This window comes from Dendrobium catenatum, unplaced genomic scaffold (assembly GCF_001605985.2).
Source record: "Dendrobium catenatum unplaced genomic scaffold, ASM160598v2 original_scaffold_144855, whole genome shotgun sequence".
Lineage (NCBI taxonomy): Eukaryota > Viridiplantae > Streptophyta > Magnoliopsida > Asparagales > Orchidaceae > Dendrobium > Dendrobium catenatum.
Genome location: NW_021463285.1, coordinates 1,142,599 through 1,160,866, shown reverse-complemented (window position 1 = coordinate 1,160,866; position 18,268 = coordinate 1,142,599). Strand labels below are relative to the sequence as shown.

The window sequence follows — 18,268 nt, the reverse complement described above, 5'->3', positions numbered from 1 at the left end:
ATTCTTTTGGTTCCTTTTAAAGGACCTGAGAGATTAAAATGATCATTTAATATAATTGAAGATCATTTTGATCTTTCATAAAGAATTATGTCGAGCTAATTTGAAATACCCTAACACTCAAAATACCCGAATCAAATGACATATGAAACAAATGTCAAATATACATCCACTTCATATCTTACATATATCATTGATTTTAATACTATGAAAAAATAAATGCCTCACCAAACCCATTGCCTTCCCTTTGCAAGTGAAAAATGTGGGTCAAATGAATAAAGAACTATTCCACCAACCAACCCAGCAAAACTCTTTTTCTAAAGAAACAAGTGGACCTAATTTGAATTTATCTTATTTACAAGTGTACCATTTACCAAAAATTTCAAGTGATAAAATCATGCATTTGCACTTGCACGATTAAATTATTGGATTTCTTTGTAAAATTGCAAAATTTTATGATGACATCAAACAAAATAAGATACTGTATATTTCACTAAGCCAAAGGGACAAAAAAAGGATACAATAAAATGTCCTATAAATATTAAATTTTATGTAAATTTATCCCTCCAAAAAATTTAAGAAATATTTTTTTATTACAACATAATGAATTTGCAAATAATTAGAGATTGAACTTAGAGATTTTTATTTTATGAAGGAAGGTGTATTAAAGAAAATTGAATATCTGCTTAATATAACGCAGATTCTTAGAAACTGTGGCGAGAAGGTCAGTTATTTTTAAAATAATCATCAGAAAATATGATAAAAAAGAACTATCAAATTATCAATAATACCCCTGTTTGGTTTTAAATAAAATATATGAAAAAGTCAGATATATTGAGAATAAAATGGCCGAATTATTTAAAGTAAGACTTCATTTGGAACGGCTTTCTTACTGCTTCTTAAAGCAGTTTTCTAATACAATAAATAAAATTTTTATACTAAAAAATTGTTTTAAGAAGCAGTAAGAAAGCCGTTCCAAACGAAGCCTAACACTTCGTTTGAAATGGTTTTTTTATTGCTTCTTAAAATAGAATTTTAGTACAAAAATTTAAGAACCAATGAAAAGTAGTCCCAAATGAAGCCTAAAAGAAGATAAATGTAAGCTACAATTGGGACCACTTTCTTTCTGCTTTCTAAAATAACTTTTTAGTAAAAAAAAAATTAGTTTAAGAAATTTTTATACTAAAAAGTTGTTTTAAAAAGCAATAAAAAAGCCGTCTCAAGCAAAACATTAGTGATTTGAATTTGTCAAATTTTAAATTATGATGTAAGAAACCTTACCTCTCTCCCATGACTTGCTGCAGCAGTTGATTTCATAGCAGATCCAGCTGATCAGAAAGTGGGTAGAAATCACCTGTTGATGCTTGGAAATATAAGGGTTATTAGAACCGGGCAATTGAACAAACCAAGCATTATATATATCAGAAATAAATTTTCTTACAAACAAGCATCAATCTTGAGAACCAAAATAGAGCAATATACATGTTTCACCACTGTGTGGATTATTCAAAGAGATTTCACCCAGAAAAAGGTTAAGCTTTCAGATCACTTGTTTCTGCTCTCGCATTCTGCTCATCCTCGCCCCTGTTGTTAACCTTGATCTCCAACAGGCGCTCCACTGGTTGCCTGCATATAGGGCATCGATTTGTTTGGTACCTAAGAACCTTGGCACAACCGCTACACATGCACTGCAATGGGGGAAGAAAACCAATTCACTTATCAGAAACAAAGAGCCTTTAACTCCCGTGGTAGGAATCGCAAAAGTAGTAGTTTTACGCTTCGTTTGGGACGACTTTCCTACTGCTTCTTAAAGAAGAAGCTTTCTAAAATTACTTTAAGAAACAGTAAAAAAATCATCCCAAACGAGACCTTATGTTACATTTCACGGAGAAAGATATGATTATTTGTACTTCACAGGTTAATTTCGGATGGACAAGTATTATTGAACTGGTTAGTCTGTTGTTTCTATTTGCCAGGCCATGCATACAGGAACAGTTTCCCAGAGTAGCATGAATGAAGGTGTTAATGATGATCTATAATCACAGATTGAGATGAAAGGTACGCAATAGGCTCTTTTGGTGCTATTTTATCTGATTTTCTTCACGTCAAATATCATATCAATAAAATTGCAGGACACAAAACTCCAGTAAATATGTATTATGGAATGCAATTCAACATAATCGACTGCAAGAACAATCATGAACATGCATTTATTTCCCCTCAAAACGACGAAAAATTATTCTCTACAAAAGCCGAACCCCGTCCGGATCTAAGCCCGCGGCTTGGTACAAGTACCGAAGCTCAGTACAGCTCGGTACCACACCTCGATATCGCTAACGTGGTGATTTTGGTTGGTATCCGAATGTAGAGCTCTGTTCGACGTCCAAAAGGGCCTATTGTCCTAAACCCTAAACCCTAAATCCTAAACCCTAAGCTCTAAACTCTAAATATATCACATTGTTCGAGGAACCCTAGATGCTGTCGGAGTAAAGGATCGCCAACAAGGGCGTTCTAGTGCGTTGTAGATTCTTATCCAAGACTTGTATCATTTGATGATGCCGTGTGAATCGCTAGAAACATGTGAAGTGTATGGCTAACCCAATAACGAAAGTTTCGGAAGGGGACTGGAGCAGGCTACCATGAGACAAAAGATCTTCTTTCTAAAGAGATTCGATTCGGAACTACTATATGTCCAAGGTCCAATATTGGAATAATTTAAGAGGTTTTCCCTTCCTTTGTCCGTGTCAACAAACAATTCGAAATACCTCGACTTTTTCAGAACAGGTCCGAGTCCAATAGCAATGATTCGAAGCACTTCTTTTTCCATTACACTATTTCGGAAACCCAAGGGACTCGATCTAACAGGGAAGAAGAGTACATTTATATATATCCTTGAGGAATTTAATCATGTTTAGCAACTATGTTATAAGATGAACATGTTATCAACCCTTTAAAAATGTGCCAAAATTTTTAAAGGAACCATCCAATGTTATAAGAGTACATTTATGCTTGTAGAACTAAGAGACTCCTAAGTCCAAGCACAGATCTAAGCAACATCTTAGAAACTTAGAAATCTGGGATAAAAGGTTCAATATGATGTTACCATATGTCTGCAGGGTAGGACAGTAGTGTCTCTTGGTTCTGAGAGACAAATCACACATTCTTTGCCAGGATCATTCCCATCATAATCACCATCAACAGAATTTCCTATTCCATAGATCTCTTGCAGCTCGTATCTGGTTCCATTCACCCACAAGATCTGTTTCACCACACGAACTTGGTATTCGCCATTCTCCTTCTTCTCAAAAACCGCTTGAGTTATCTGCGAGTTTGGAGTAACAGTACCATGACTTCCTTCCAGTCCTTGCTTGTCAACATGGCATGCTTCTGCTTTGATTGCCAATGGGTAAGCATCTGTTTCCCCCTCCTTAATCAATTCTGCTTCCTCAAACATTGAGAGGTCAATCCCAGTACTAGATGGCTGCTTGAACTTCTGGCCAAGTCCATCATTGAATGAAACAGTAACTGGGGAAAGCAAGCCATCCTTTGTTGGTATAAGGTTACAGTCAAGTCCTTCTTTGGCAAAGAAGAAAACAGAAATGCTGTAAATGGATGGAAATGAATCAGATAACGAGTATTATTGTATAACAAAAAACGGAAGGTACAGATTACTTATAAAATTTAGAAGTATATTAAAGTAAAATAAACTAAATGTGTTCATTCAAAGGTATTAGTTAACGTTTGAGATGAAAAGCAAATTATATAACTCAAATATTCAAATTCCCAACGACCATAAAAATTTGATATAAAAAATGAATATCAATTTGGAGCTGATCAAAGATACCTAGCTATTGCTTATCGGTCTAAAAGCAAACACTTCAATTATCTGTTGAAAACAGTTGCACATGCAAATAAATATGGATTGTCATCAAAGAATATTAGCCAGAAAATCATCCACAAAGAGAAACTGCTGAAATTCATCAAACTGGAACCCAACGAGATAAATGCTCAATAGCTATACCAGCAAGAGGTCACACCATGTCCCACTTTTGCTTTTAGAAGAAAGTTAAAATATGTATAGGAAAGATTTTGGGCTCCAGGACCCCTAATTTTTCTATTAACCAAACGTGTATGCCATGGAACAGAATTGTTTCTACATATTCCATAGATAGTTAAGTTGATATGGTAGTTGAAATTCTGTCTAACTAAAAAAAAGTGTTCTTTGTATTAAAGGGGCACTAAATACAGTAGGGCTACTAAAACTTTCGACTGCCATAAGTGTTTGGTTCCAGCACTAAATTATCTATGCTCAGTAGTGCATGAGTCAGTAACCATAACATCTGATAGCAAAAGAGATGTCAATTGAAGCTATGGAAATGGACGGAGCGGAAGGCATTCATTTATCCCAGTTTATGCTATATGATGCATATTTCCATAATCTTCTTTTAAACTTTGTACTTTCTTATAGGGCTTAACTTATTCTTGAGTTTCCATGGACCTTACCATTCTAGCTCTTCTTTGGCAGGTGCAGGTGCCATATTCAGTTATATACAACTTCAACTTTAATTTGCTGACTTGATGACCTCTGTAAATGTCATCAAATTGCATATAAGTCAAGCTTTCCTAAACAAATATCCTTAATCGATTAGAGTTGTCAATAACAAACAGGTCGGGATGATGAGCATTCATTAGAATGAGTATTCTTTCAGGTGAATACACTTGGCATAGCTTTCAAAGCCATTTTGTTAGTCATGAAAAACTTTTCCTCTCGCCGAGTAAATAGGCGTTATAATAAGTACAAAACTGTTTAAAGATCTACCATATCTAATTTCACCATCATAACAGGCCCATCATAACTTCTCTAGCTTGCCCGATTTCTGTAACCATGTTCTTTTATCACTTTAAGACCATAACCAAGGACTTTCATCACTAACATGCCCCGCTCCAGCTAATGTACAAACAATATTTCCTCAAAGGATCAAACTACTAGTAAAAGAAATGTGGTGTGAAAAAAATTAGTAATTCACTTTTATCTTTGAATTCAGATCAAAGTAAGATGCATCAAAAGCGGGCAAAACAAGCAAAGGAGCACCTGGTCTTTATCTGCTAAGGGCCTTAGCATACTCTAATATACACGATAAATTAAAAAGTATGCCTGAATACACATACAGTACAGAAAAGAGGCATCTTTACAGTTTTATAACCATTAAACTCAACTGTGATAGGATGAAAGACTAAAAAGTGCAAAAGCAATATACCATGAGACAACACCTGTTGTCATACACATTCAAATCTGTAAGAGTAATATATAGATTGTCAATCATAAATATGAGTAATATTCACAATCCTTCGGAAAATTGTTAGCATTTGCACAGTCATTTAGTGAAAAAAAGGAAATCTGAAACTTAAAGGTTTGACCAAGGGGGTTCATCAGGTGCCAGTAGAGAACCTAGGCATATTCTGTTATTTTTATATTCAGGGATATTTACATGTGATGCGCCATAAACTAGAGGTATTACATGATTAAAAATAACAACAAATTCTTCAAGACACATAAAGGGTACTGCTTTGAAAATCAGATGCTGTAATATCTACTAAGTGCTAGGCTAAATGTTATGTCATCGCCAATTTATGAAAAATTACTCCACCTTTATGTACAAAAGAACGCTCAGCATCCACAAACCAACTATCATCTATTTTGGAAGATTCAAAGACTGCCACCAGTTTAATAACTCTGATAATTCAAATAGATTCATCTAAGTTATCTCCTCCACCATGAGCAACACCATCAACCCAATCATCAACTCCGTCCATCATCTCTCATTTGTTTGAACATTTGGCATAATTACTAAATTGTATTTCCGGTCACATGATTGCAAGGTGCATCTTATGATTGCACAAATCCTTTTCATGTGAGCCAAAGCATGAACTTGTATTAAGAGTTTTTTCCACTCCAACCACTCATATTGAAAAATGTTAGCCTCAAAGTTAAAAGGGTTGCTTAAGTATTCAGTCACCATCCTTACTTCATGATCATTGCATGCAAGTGTCAAACAAAATAGCAAAACTACCATAGCCTTTTCAAGTGCATAAAAATCTTTTCAACACATTCCATTATATTCACACAAAAATGTGTCACTAACCGATACTATATAGGGAAAGAACCTCCATGCCACTAGTAAGTCCGCTCACAAATATGCAAAGATCAGAACTATCAAGTTTCATAGAAAATAGCTCCATACGTAAGGCCACATAATTTTGTTGCAAGATGCTTTTTGGGCTTTCATGGCTAGTTGCCACCTTTAGCATTAGACATATTATTGTATGTCAATAGTGCCATTTGAACAAATATGTGAAAACTAACGAATTTAAGAAAGAATGCAGCACTAAAATAGGAACTTGGATAGTTCATTACGTAGACAAAGGATATTGAAATTATTTTGAAAGAGCGTAACAAAAGGTATAATAAAGTATATTATAAATTGAATAAAAAAATAAATTGGAATTTGCTCAAAAAAGATGTATAAAGTTAACGTTTTAACTTTTAAGTTCAAAAAGACATCTATTGAGATTTGAAGATTTATGGGAGATATTGTAATGATTTAGTGAATAATTTTTCAATAAATTTTGAAGAATAAGAATATGTCAAATGATTAAAAAAGAAGAATTTTAATATCATATTTAAAAATCAAGGTGATGTACGATTGTGTTAATTATGAAGAAATGAAATTTATGAGTCAACACTAGAGCTATGGAAGATAGTAATGAAATATAAACTTAGAAAAATTAAATTATTTTCTATTAACCAATTTAGATTTATGCAATAGAAATTTACTACATAAGTAATTTTTGTGTCAAGATAATTTATTGAGAAATATAGAAAACAAAGAAAGGATTTTCCTCTGTTTTTATTAATCATGAGTCAGCACATGATCAGGTACAATGATAATTGGTTGGTGTGCTTCAAGGCAGAAAGGTTTGTCTCGACTATCTTAATGTTATTCAAAAATATGTACAATAAAGCAATGACTAGTATTATAATTAATTGTAAAGTATACGAGCTTCTAATTACCACAGGTTTACATCAAGAAACAATATTGAAAAGAACTATATTTGTATTGATTATAAAGACATAAGATTCTTGGAAAAATAATTCAAAGTAAGATGACATGGTGTATGCTTTTTGCAAATGATATAGCTCTAACTAGTGTTACATGTATTGAACTAAGTAAAAAATTAGAACAATAGAGGAAATATTTAGAAGATAAAGGGCCATAGAATAAATAGGAAAAAAAACTGAATATAATGATATGTAATTTTAATTTGTATCATATTAATAAAAATATTTCAATAATATTAAAAAATAAGGTGAGACCTAGATATGATAAGTTTAAGTATCTTGGATCTAATATACAAAAAATAAATATATAAATAAGAACACAACTTCAAAAGATAAAGATGGATGGTTAAAATGGAGGAAGGACTTTGAATAATGAGATAATATAATGATGAGTTAAAGGTAAACTTTCAAAATTGTGATTATACTAGCTATATTGTATGATTCAAAATACTGGGATGTACAAAATTCATTAATATCTAAGTTGAGTGGGGCATAAATGATAATGTTAAAATGGACATGAAAAAACTAAAAAGGATAAATTAAAGAAAGATTATATTAGAGAAAAGAAAGGAGTAATATTCATTGCTAGTACACTTAAGATAATTTAAACATCTATAATAAAAGGTAGAATGCACTTGTTAGACAAATCAATAAAAATAGTATCAAAGGACTATGAAGGAAATGAGATAGACATAAATTTACATGGATAGTCGCTGGTCAATATGATTTGCAAATAACATGTTTAAAAGATTAAACGATGATCAAAATGAAAGAATGAAAAATAACACCAATCCCAAATAGTTGGGTAAGGATAATGATGATGTTTCGTTAAGTTTTATCTTGAATCATACACATTAAGCACAACATTATCCAAATGCCACTAGGAACTTTCAACAATTTCTTGATTCCACAAAGGTCATTCATAGTGATAATTTAAGTTGAAAGAAATATTCAACAACTTAAAACATGATAAGCATGGCCTACTCTTTTATTACACGGGGCTTTCACAATAAGTCTAATTCCTCATCTAGCATTTGGTAGGGAGGTCGAATCCTCACGTTATCAATCAAATATGCAGTGCTGTTGAAATAGCTGTCATAGTGTGAGTGTGCAGACCAGCCAAAGAAGCTTAAATAGTGAACAAGTTTTTTTTTTCATATGACCTGATCTAGATGCTTCAAAGTGTGATCATAGCATGTAAATCACAAATGCAAAATCACAAGTTTTTTTATACCTTCGCCAAAATTTATACCAAGGAAAAATAAAAACAAAAGCTATATGCGACAAAATTTTCATTTGAATAGTTAATTTTGAACCATAATTGATCATAAGGCTTTTGGAAAGTAATGGCCTCTGGGAATTACAACTAAGCAGCACTATCAAGCTATAAAAACCATCAGCAAATGACAGGATTCAACAAACAAATACCAGGATTACATTAACCAGCTACAAGTAAAATGGTACAGCTAGATCCTAACTCTCCAAATTTTCAGAACAAACAAATCTCGCATAAGAAAATAAGGTGTGCAAGACAGGGGGAACAAAAACACTACCTTCCAGAAACAGTGGCATCAAAGGTAAAGGTTACAAGATATCTGCCAGGATTCTCCTCATCGGGCACAATCCTCAGAGTTTCTTTCTTGAGATTCACATCATTCCTTATCGTGACTGCTTTCTGGTGCTCCACGAAAGGAGTAGGCGGGGGCGGCGGCGCGGGGCAGTACGGATACCTCGGCGCACTGGCCCACCCCGGGTGATAAGCAGGGTGATCCCCACCGGCACCACGCTGGTAATGATCAAACGGCGCAGGCATCGGGGCGGGCATCGGCGGCGGTGGCGGGTAAGATCCAACGTACTGATAATACTGCGGAGAATTAGGGTTGGGGTATTGAGGGTACGGCGTCGCCGCAGCAAACACATACCGATTACCAGCAGAGACCTCAGGAGACGGCGCCGGAGGCACCGACTGCGGCGCAGGCGGTGGAAGAATCGAAGGCGCGTGGTGCTGATGGTGATGTCCATGGTTTCTCCTTCGACCCGCGCCTCCTCCCCCTCCTGCGCCTCCTCCCCCACTACTCCCCGTGTTACCCATCGCCTACCCTTTCTCTTCCTTCAATTACCCCGAGCAGCTCGCAGGAATCACGCAATCAAAAGAAATTCCACCAATCAAGTACAAAAACCCCTTCGAAACCGTATTAAACTACGACAACAAAAGAGAAGATTTCGCCGACACATGAAACCCTAATAGGAATCGTTAAATGCCACTCGAAGCTACCGATGGGGAGAGAACCTGCTTTATTTCTGCTAATGGAAGGTTGCGTAACGCTCCACCCACGACAATCCCAGCGTAAAAGAATTCCAGTTGAAAGCTCTTTAAAGAAACACAAAGTTACAGTTTTTATTGTTTTTTCACCTTTATATATTCCAGCATAATACAGCCGTTACCGCTCCGCTGCAAGTTAACGGCAATTCCCCAACGGCATGTGCAGAGTTCCGTTAATGAAATATTATATGAGTAGTTTTTTTTTTTTTTTTTTTTTTAAGGAAGCATTGACCTTAGACCAGTAAAAATCCCGGTCGACCTAGCATGCAACCCACACTAATTTACACGGGTCAGCACTTAAGGCTTTTACTGCTTGCCAAGCGATTCGAAACATGGACCTAGGCTTTGTCCAGTCGATTCTTCACTACCCGGACAAGCAGCGTTGGGTTATATGAGTAGTGTTATTAGGGATAAATTATTATGTGCGGTCAAATGATTAATCAGAATGTGTTACATTATATTTTTTGCTCGTTATTGGTGCTAGATGTCGAACAATGTGACGCAATCTGATTGACCTCCGAAGTATCCTGTGTCGGCACAAAATAATTTATGCTTATTATTATTTTATTTGGATATGGTAGCTTTTTATAAAATTAATTAAAATTTTATTTTAATGTCAAACAATTATACATGTAAATTATCTTCATTAATGTCATATAAATGTTCTTCGTATAAATCATATTATATTAATATGAAATAATTATTTATCTTAATTATTTGTAGACCATAAGATAAGTATGAAAGCCATTGTCTTCACAACTTGAAAGCATTAGTTTTGATAAGGATGATAATATTTGAATATTATAAATTTAATATTTGGTTATATTTGAAGAAATTAGAGAAATACAAATATATTTTACTTCATAATTTATGAATAATATTTGATTAAATTTAATTTAAATATTAGGAGTATAGATCAAATCAAACATATAGGTTAAAGCTTCGTTTGGAACAGCTTTCGTATTGCTTTCTAAAACAGCTTTCTAGTAAAAATTTCTAATTCAAGAAATTTTTTTTAAAAATTATTTTAAAAAACAATAAAAAAATTTATCTCAAATGAATTAGACATATTTTCTTTATTTATTTTCAATCAATGTGAGCCTTTACATGTTAGGTTTATGACTTAGGGATTGCTCCACCTTATATTTAAATCATTGCCATGTTAAAAGACTGCCTACTAACAACCTAATTTAATTAAAAAATAAGCAAAATATAAATAAAATAATAAAGATAAGTAAAATAAAAATAAAATAATAGTTGCATACAAATAATTTTTGTTATATTCATTTTTCTTTCAATGGATATATTTTTATATTTATGTCACATATAAAAGACTATTGAAAGCCTAAAAACCTTAGGTTGCCAATGAAATTTTGACTAAACAGAGGTTGAGTGTGCAAATTATGAATGCATAATGTAAAATCTAAGAATGTCAAGGTGCTATGTGTTGTTTGATATTAACATTTATGCTTTCAAACGCTTCATTTGGTACCGCTTTATTATTGCTTTCTAAAGCAATTTTTTAGTACAAAAAAATTAGTTATTTTTTTTAAATTAAAAAATTACTTTATAAAGCAATAAAAAATCTACTCCAAACGAAGCCAAAATTTCCACAAGTGGCCTTAGGATGGAAAATATATTAATTAATAAAATAAATATGTATAGTTAATTTCTAAAAAAATTAAATAGTTTCCAAAAAAAAAAAAATTTAATACAGAATTCTTTTCAGTAGAGTTCCTTCAATTCAGGAAAAAGATTTACTAAAATATAGATGATTAGTTACAGACAACGTCAGAATAGAAGGCTATAGTTCTGCGCTGGCAGTCTTTAACATTCAGTAGTTCAACATCAAAAACTTCATACTGCTTTGAGCTGAAGAAAGTGGATGGTCCCACCTGTAGCAAGAAATTTACAAAACACTGAAAATCACTCATAAACAAGTCCATGTACTCCTGATGATTTCATTTTCCTATCCAACATTGTAATATGAAAACTTCTTTCAATAAGATCCTCTTGGATCATAACTCTTCATTTTAAGCACATTCGCTCCTCCAAATGAGGGTAAATTATTCTGTGCAACTACAGACGTCATCTGGAGGTGAATCAGAACACACCACATCACCCGTTTGCTGTGCACCGGGTGATGTGGCGTGTTCTGTGTGCCGCTGTGCACCGGGTGATATGGCGTGTTCTATGTACCACTGGGTATCGGATGACGTGGCATATTCTGATTTGTCTCCAGACGGTCCAGTGTCCGCACAAAATAATTTCTCTCAAATGAGGATTATTTTTCTTTTTTGGTTTCATAGCATTGTTATTTTTTCTGTTCCTTTAAGCCTTCGGATACTTTTGTATTGTGATGGCTCATCCTCCTAGAGAAATTATGGATCAACAATTGGGATGACTTTGTGTTCTTTATTAAGAGGAGAGCTCTTAACCCTCTCACAAAATCATCTTTTCTACCAGTCTTCCCCCATCTCATGTGAGGTGGAATAATATACCGACTGCTTTATACTCTCTCCTTTTATAAGCATAATTTTTTATTGTTCACGATAGAAGATAGCATCCCTATCCCACAAATATGGCCTACGCATTCATTATATGGCATACATCCAACGATACAACTTTATGAACTACATCAAAAAAAGATTTTTGGGGTAAGTAAGCCCAAAATCTTTCCTATGACTATTCGTGCTCAAGCTCATGAACGAATAGGATTTTGGCAAACAAGCTGAGGCGAGCAGGAACGAGCAAGATCCTGCTCGCCCCAGGTCGGCTCAATTCATTTGTAATCCTAGTTGCTATAACAACTGCTCTATTGCTCTAGAGGTATGTAAAGAGCAAGATAGACTAAGGCTTCATTTGGAATTGCTTTTTATTATAAGAAATAACCTATTCAGAGAAAAGCAATAACATAAATTTATTCAAATTTGGCCTTATTATCTCCTAAACTAACTACATAAAATAAGGAAGAATGTTATCACTGACTATGCAATTTAAGAACTTCATTCTATCTAAATCAACTCCTCGAAAAAAAAAAAATCAAATTTAAAAGCAAAATAAAAATTTATCAAAAAATTTGTTAAAGTTAACCATATCTTATTGTATGTATCACTGTCCAACAACAACAACAACAAGTCGTTATTCCACTACGTGATGTCGACTACCTGAATTCTTTTTTCTCCATTGCACCTATTAAAAATCAAATTCTCATTAAAATCTAATAAAAAAAGGTCATTTATATGCCTTCTAACCAACTCTTTTTAGGACTACCTCTACCTTTCTTAATATAATCCGGATCTAATACACCAACTCTGGTGACCGGAACATCGGAAGGGCAACGCTCTATGTGACCAAAGACTCTTTAATCTTATCTACCACTAAAGCTACTCCAACCTTTTCATGTTTATACTTGTTCAACATTTTATCTCTAAGTGTAAAACTACTCACCCACCTGAACATCCTCATCTCTGCAATACTCAACTTAATTTTATGCTTCTCTTTTAATAGCCAACATTCAGCGTCATAAAGCATTGCAAGTCTCACCACCATCTTACCAAATTTTCCCTTAAGTTTAAGGGATGCTTTTCTATCACACAACAGGCCCGATGCATTCCTCCACTTCAACCATATCACCATCCAATAGTTCAAATTTCTTGCTTCTTGACCTTGATCATCAAGCATCTCATTGAGAATCCATCTTTGCATGTGATCTTCTGATGATTTAATCTTCCTATACAATATTCTGATCTAAAACTTTCTGTCAATAATCTAATATTGTACTACACATGTTTACAAAAGCAAATACTAATGACTAATGAGAATTGTGAAACTTACTGGAGGTCCAAGTTCAGGAGGAATGATGATCCTTCGTTTACCCCCAGGTTTCATGTCATGTATGCCTTCCTCGAACCCTACATTTATTTCTTGTCAGAGATGTCGATCAGGAAATACAAGAAATAATGCTCGATTATACCAAAACTGAGATATGCTTGCCTGGAACTAATGCATTATTGCCTAGACGGATCTTAGCTGGTGATCCCTGTGAATAAGTGCTATCAATGCGGCGCCCCGATTCGTTGTAACCAATATAGTGAAACGTCACCTGATAGTAGCAGTAACTGATTAACAGTATTGTTCTGAAGGCAACGAGAAAGATTGAACTGAATTGTGCTTGGGATAGCAATTAGATGTAAAGAAGCAAACAAAGATAAAGGACCATATTGCTGTTAGATATTGGTCCTAGCTTTGTGTTTGTAGCTAGTTATGTAGCTTGTTATGTTGCTTTTGTGCCTATAAATAGGCTATAGATTGTAATAGCTTAGTATGGTTTAAGAAATACAATATGTGAGTTTTGCCTCTCTCCCTCTCCCCTTCCCTCTCCCTCCTCCTCCCCAAGAAGCTCATGAAGGGAGTTCTTCTTCCTCAATCAAGATCCTAACAAGTGGTATCAGAGCATCATTGGAGAAAACTGAGCAAGGTGGAGGAGGCAGAGGCGTTTTTCTTGTCCAAAGAAAACGATTCAAGAATGAAGGAGGCGGCGGACCGGGCGGCGTTTGCTCATTAGACATTGCTGTAGACAGGGGTAAAGAAGCCGGAGATGGCTTGGTGCCTCGCGTAAGGTGGAGCTAGAGCATGTGAAGCAGGAAACTCAAGAAGGTGGCATAGCAGTTCTTGAGGTGTTGTAAATTGTGTGGTGGACGCTATTGGCAGGGAAGACCAATGGGGCTGTTCTTTGTGAACAGAAGTTATTTTTTCTTGTGTGTGTAAATCTAGGATCAAGGTGGAGAATTGTTAGAAATTGGTCCTAGTTTTATGTTTGTAGCTAGTTGTGTAGCTTGTTATGTTGCTTTTGTGCCTATAAATAGACTATAGATTGTAATAGCTTAGTATGGTTTAAGAAATACAATATCTGAGTTTTGCCACTCTCCCTCTCCCCTTCCCTCTCTCCCTCCTCCCCAAGAAGCTCATGAAGGGAGTTCTTCTTTCTCAATCAAGATCCTAACAATTGCACTGAAAGTTAAAGTTACAGTTAGCCCATCAAAATTTCCAACAATTTAACAATGAAATTTTCATGTCTGGTGGGAAAAAACTATAGGAACTATGACAATTTAGTGAGAGAAACAATGAATTATTCTTGATGACAAGACTAACCTGTTGGCCATCCTTGGGACAATCACCATTACCAACTTCTATGTCCAAATATATGAGGCCTGAACGACGTCTCACATATTTATCAGAAGTCACTACTTTCACTTGAAAACCTGGTTATGGTCCATGTTCGTAATAGTTAACAATTTTGAAGATATTACCAAGTAACTGTGGCTAAAACTGTATACCAGAAACTCATATAACCACCATTGAAATACCTGATAGAAAAAAGAAACAAAGATTTAGCTACAATACTTTTAAGTTTAAATTACAATCGATTAGCTATATATCCTCCATAGCAATGGCACGAACCATGCATCCCATAACCAGTTACTTTATAGCTTTGACCAAGAAGATTTAAGTGGAGTTTGGGAAATAAAACAAGTTTGCTAAGGCTTCATTTGGGACAGCTTTCTTTCTGCTTCTTAAAGCAGCTTTCTAGTATAAAAATTTTAATTTTTGCACTAAAAAGCTGCTTTAAGAAGCAAAAAGTAAGCCATCCCAAATGAAGCCTAAGAGACGCCTAGGAAGTGGAGATTTGGGAACACTCAGAATATAAGTAAGCTATAAAAAAATCATCTGGAGAAACTGCCATCGTTGGTATCAAGTCTAGTTAAGAAAGGTGAGGGTTGATATTATATCGACAATACTTCTGCTCACGAAATGAATTAAAATTAGAAATTTCCTAGTGCTAGAATGTTTCCCATAAGCAAAGCTCAATGACTTAATCCAATTGTGGAGAGAAATAAGCAAGGATTTCTAAGGACACTACTTAAGAGTGCAGCATCAGAACTTAACCAATTTACTTTACTCGATTGCAATGAAAGGTAGGCAAGTCTTGGCTAGGATGCCACCTACAAGTAATGTGCTATAATTTAAACTAATCATACTAAAAAAATGAGCAATATATTGACAGGGTTTAAAATTAGAATATATTTGTTAAAAGAATTTTGGGATTTGAAAAGAAAGAGTAGAGAATTAGGAGTCACAATGATTAGAAGAAGACTCAATCTTTCCTGTTTTCAAGAAATTTTAAAAAAAGGGAGAAATCAAAGGGTATAGGGGAACACAATAAGCTATTATATGATTAACAATGAGTTTGCAGGGGTAACAGTAAGATCAAATAGCTAAAAATTGGAGTTAACAAGGTGAATATGGTTAACTATAGAGTGTTGTTATTATATTAATTATTAATAAGGACATCATAAATATGGTTAGTGCTGTGTTACCTATGAAGCAAAAATAGTCCTCCAACATGTCTAAAATCCTTAATCATGTATGGAATATTTCTTGCCAAAGGCAGAGTTAGTCGCAACTCAACATAAACACAATTTAAGCCCTTTTGGGGTGAAATATTTTATAGTCTAATGCACAATTTGGATCAATTTACTTAAAAAATCATATATTGCTCCTCTTAATTTCATAGCTCCCATCCTCAACAGCCAATATTTATAGAAGCTTCACATTTGCATTTGTGTTTTCTCTTATTTAGTATTCCCGTATGTTTTTCCTTAATACATACAATCTTCTTCCTCCATCCATATCTTGTTAAACCCTCACATTGACTCGAGTACCATGCCCTCATACGCTACTACTCCATCAAGCACGAAGCTCACAACCGCTCTACAATGCCGCAATTGATGCTCTTCCTCTCTTCATTGTGATGCCTTATCACTGTTCTGACACCTTGAGACCTTTACTTCAACTCAAAAGCTATTTCTTTCTCCTGTGCTCAAGTAAGGCTAAAGACTTCAACTTTCCTCCCCCAAATTTTTCTATGATTTATTTTTCTCTTCTCAGAGTAGAATTTATTTTATTTTAAGACGTCATTTAGTACAAATTATCTATTTTAGGTTTTCTTAGAAAAGTAATATTAATGTTGTTTTTTAATAATAAGGGTTTAAGTTTTTTACTAGATATATATAATCTTAAGTTCTTTTAATTGTCTGTAATGTGAGAATGAAATCTGAATTAGCTGCTAATCTATTGATAATAATCTTAGAGAGTATGATAATAAGCTTTTGTAGAAGTATGTTACCAAATTGGATGAAGTAGGGTCAATAAAAGGAAGAAATATGGAATTCAATTTTATCGTTAGCCTTGCAACGTTTACACTTCCATTAATATCTAACGTGCAATTCATGTTGTTTCACATCATTCTGAGGTAAGAGCTCAATTACTTAGACAACCTCAAAAGTGGCATTCAATTAAGCCCAAAAAACACACCATGCAAGTTGCAAAATTACAAGAATTAGATGTGAAGGCCAAGTAAAAGGAGAAGAATACAACAATTAAGATTCCCTTTCCTTGTTCTCTGTATAGATCATCATGTGTCCATTAAGTTTGAGCCAAAGCACAAGAATGCATCCATGGTGACGAAGTCAGCGAGGTCACGGTGATAGCTGATTGGAAAAGTCATGACAAAAGCTCGCTAGGGGTGGCATCAAAGGAGACAAATTGACTCGTGATAAAAACTTACATGAGAATGCATTGGCAGGACTAGCAGCTAGGTTCATGATGGGAGTTTGCTAGGGAAGACAATGATGGGAAAAACAAGGATTGAGGGAAATCATGAGAGTTCACAAAAGAAGGCATCGACGAGACAAACTGGCTTTCAAGCTAATGAGCAGAGTTTCAACAAGCTTGAACTCAAAATCTAACATTGAGTCCGAGTTCATGGCCTGATAAGATCGATCCACAAGCTAGTCGGTAAGCCAACTTAGCTCATTCATACCCTACATTGCATGTAATGCAAACACATAAAAAACTCAATTATGATTCACTCAATGAGCCTTTCACTTCTCAATGACTTCCAAAACTAATGATGATAGATATAATAGAGACTTGATTTACATGAATAATTATCATGCTTAGTAAATTCATAATCAAAAACTAAAAATTACATGCATAACTAATTAATGATATGTGGAGCATGCATCAAGAGGATGATGTGGATAAGGCCAAGTTCTAACTTCTAAGGGAGATGCCAACCACACTCTGATGCCAATCTCGACCTCAGCCATAGCCGCCATCAACCAAACACACCCCAAACATCCAAGCCCGTGCCTCCTTTACTTCGATCTTCCTATTTCCACAACCCCAATCACCACAGACCATCACTTGGCCAACCAACCCCTTATCTCATTCTAGCTCTCCCTCTACTCTCTCACTATCTCTCTATCCCATCTCTCTCTCTCTAAAAAACAACAACATCCACCATCAACTCCATTGATTTCTCCAATTTTTCATTTAAGATAATGATCCAGTGCATTTCCCTCCAAAATAAATTATTTCCTAACAAAACTATCTTCCCTTTCTTCTACAAGACACCTTTGCCCACATCCACCATCAAATTCACCGACTTCTCCAATTTTTGCATGGGTGCTCATTGCAAATAATAGAAAGAATACAGCTTCAACTCTCGAAAGTGGAGAAGAAGCTACCATTGGAGTTGAGCACTGTGACAGGAAGTCACTAGATGCCATTAGAACAAGTGGCAGAGGTGTTCAACACCAACATTTGTGGGATCATTGAGTGAAGTTGGGATGGAGATCTAAATTCTGGCTGGAGTTTCCAGAACCTGATGGTCTTTGGGTGTAAAATGAAGAAAAAGATACGATTATATATATATATATACACACACACACACACACAAAACACATATACACACTTATAAG

The 18,268-nt window shown here is 34.8% G+C and overlaps 2 protein-coding genes across 5 annotated transcripts in view; both read right to left on the bottom strand.

The window, feature by feature from the left end:
- Positions 1 to 754: 754 nt before the first annotated feature.
- Positions 755 to 9,494, bottom strand: LOC110113246 (probable E3 ubiquitin-protein ligase LUL2). 3 transcript variants are annotated; one of them, XR_003699717.1, is made up of 4 exons: positions 8,671 to 9,494; positions 3,101 to 3,599; positions 1,439 to 1,685; positions 755 to 1,351 (listed from the first exon to the last, which is right to left on the bottom strand). XR_003699717.1 is itself a non-coding variant. In XM_020845732.2 (3 exons), the coding sequence occupies exons 1-3, from the start codon at positions 9,207 to 9,209 to the stop codon at positions 1,530 to 1,532; spliced, it is 1,194 nt and encodes a 397-aa protein (XP_020701391.1). In that variant the 5' UTR covers positions 9,210 to 9,494; the 3' UTR covers positions 1,394 to 1,529. The 3 variants fall into 3 exon arrangements, 1 of the variants encoding a protein (XP_020701391.1); XR_003699718.1 differs by having other exon boundaries at positions 1,480 to 1,685; XM_020845732.2 differs by lacking the exon at positions 755 to 1,351 and having other exon boundaries at positions 1,394 to 1,685.
- Positions 9,495 to 11,135: 1,641 nt separating this feature from the next.
- LOC110113199 (peptidyl-prolyl cis-trans isomerase FKBP20-2, chloroplastic) overlaps positions 11,136 to 18,268 on the bottom strand; it is a 13,683-nt gene continuing 6,550 nt past the window's right edge. Inside the window, exons 4-7 of one of the 2 annotated variants that reach the window (XM_020845665.2) lie at positions 14,595 to 14,704; positions 13,437 to 13,545; positions 13,278 to 13,354; positions 11,136 to 11,335 (exon numbers count right to left, since the gene is read on the bottom strand). In XM_020845665.2, the coding sequence (XP_020701324.1) occupies positions 11,216 to 11,335; positions 13,278 to 13,354; positions 13,437 to 13,545; positions 14,595 to 14,704 (416 nt within the window). In that variant the 3' untranslated portion in view covers positions 11,136 to 11,215. Of the gene's footprint in view, positions 11,336 to 13,024; positions 13,186 to 13,277; positions 13,355 to 13,436; positions 13,546 to 14,594; positions 14,705 to 18,268 lie in introns of those variants that run through there. The other variant, XM_028692211.1, reaches the window with a different exon arrangement.

Excerpts from the sequence above, each read along its gene's own strand:
- LOC110113246 (XM_020845732.2), bottom strand. The coding sequence starts at position 9,209 with ATGGGTAACACGGGGAGTAGTGGGGGAGGAGGCGCAGGAGGGGGAGGA. Across the intron at positions 3,600-8,670 it reads GATGCCACTGTTTCTGGAAG|CATTTCTGTTTTCTTCTTTG; the intron begins GTAGTGTTTTTG and ends ATCCATTTACAG. Across the intron at positions 1,686-3,100 it reads TCCTACCCTGCAGACATATG|TGCATGTGTAGCGGTTGTGC; the intron begins GTAACATCATAT and ends CCCCCATTGCAG.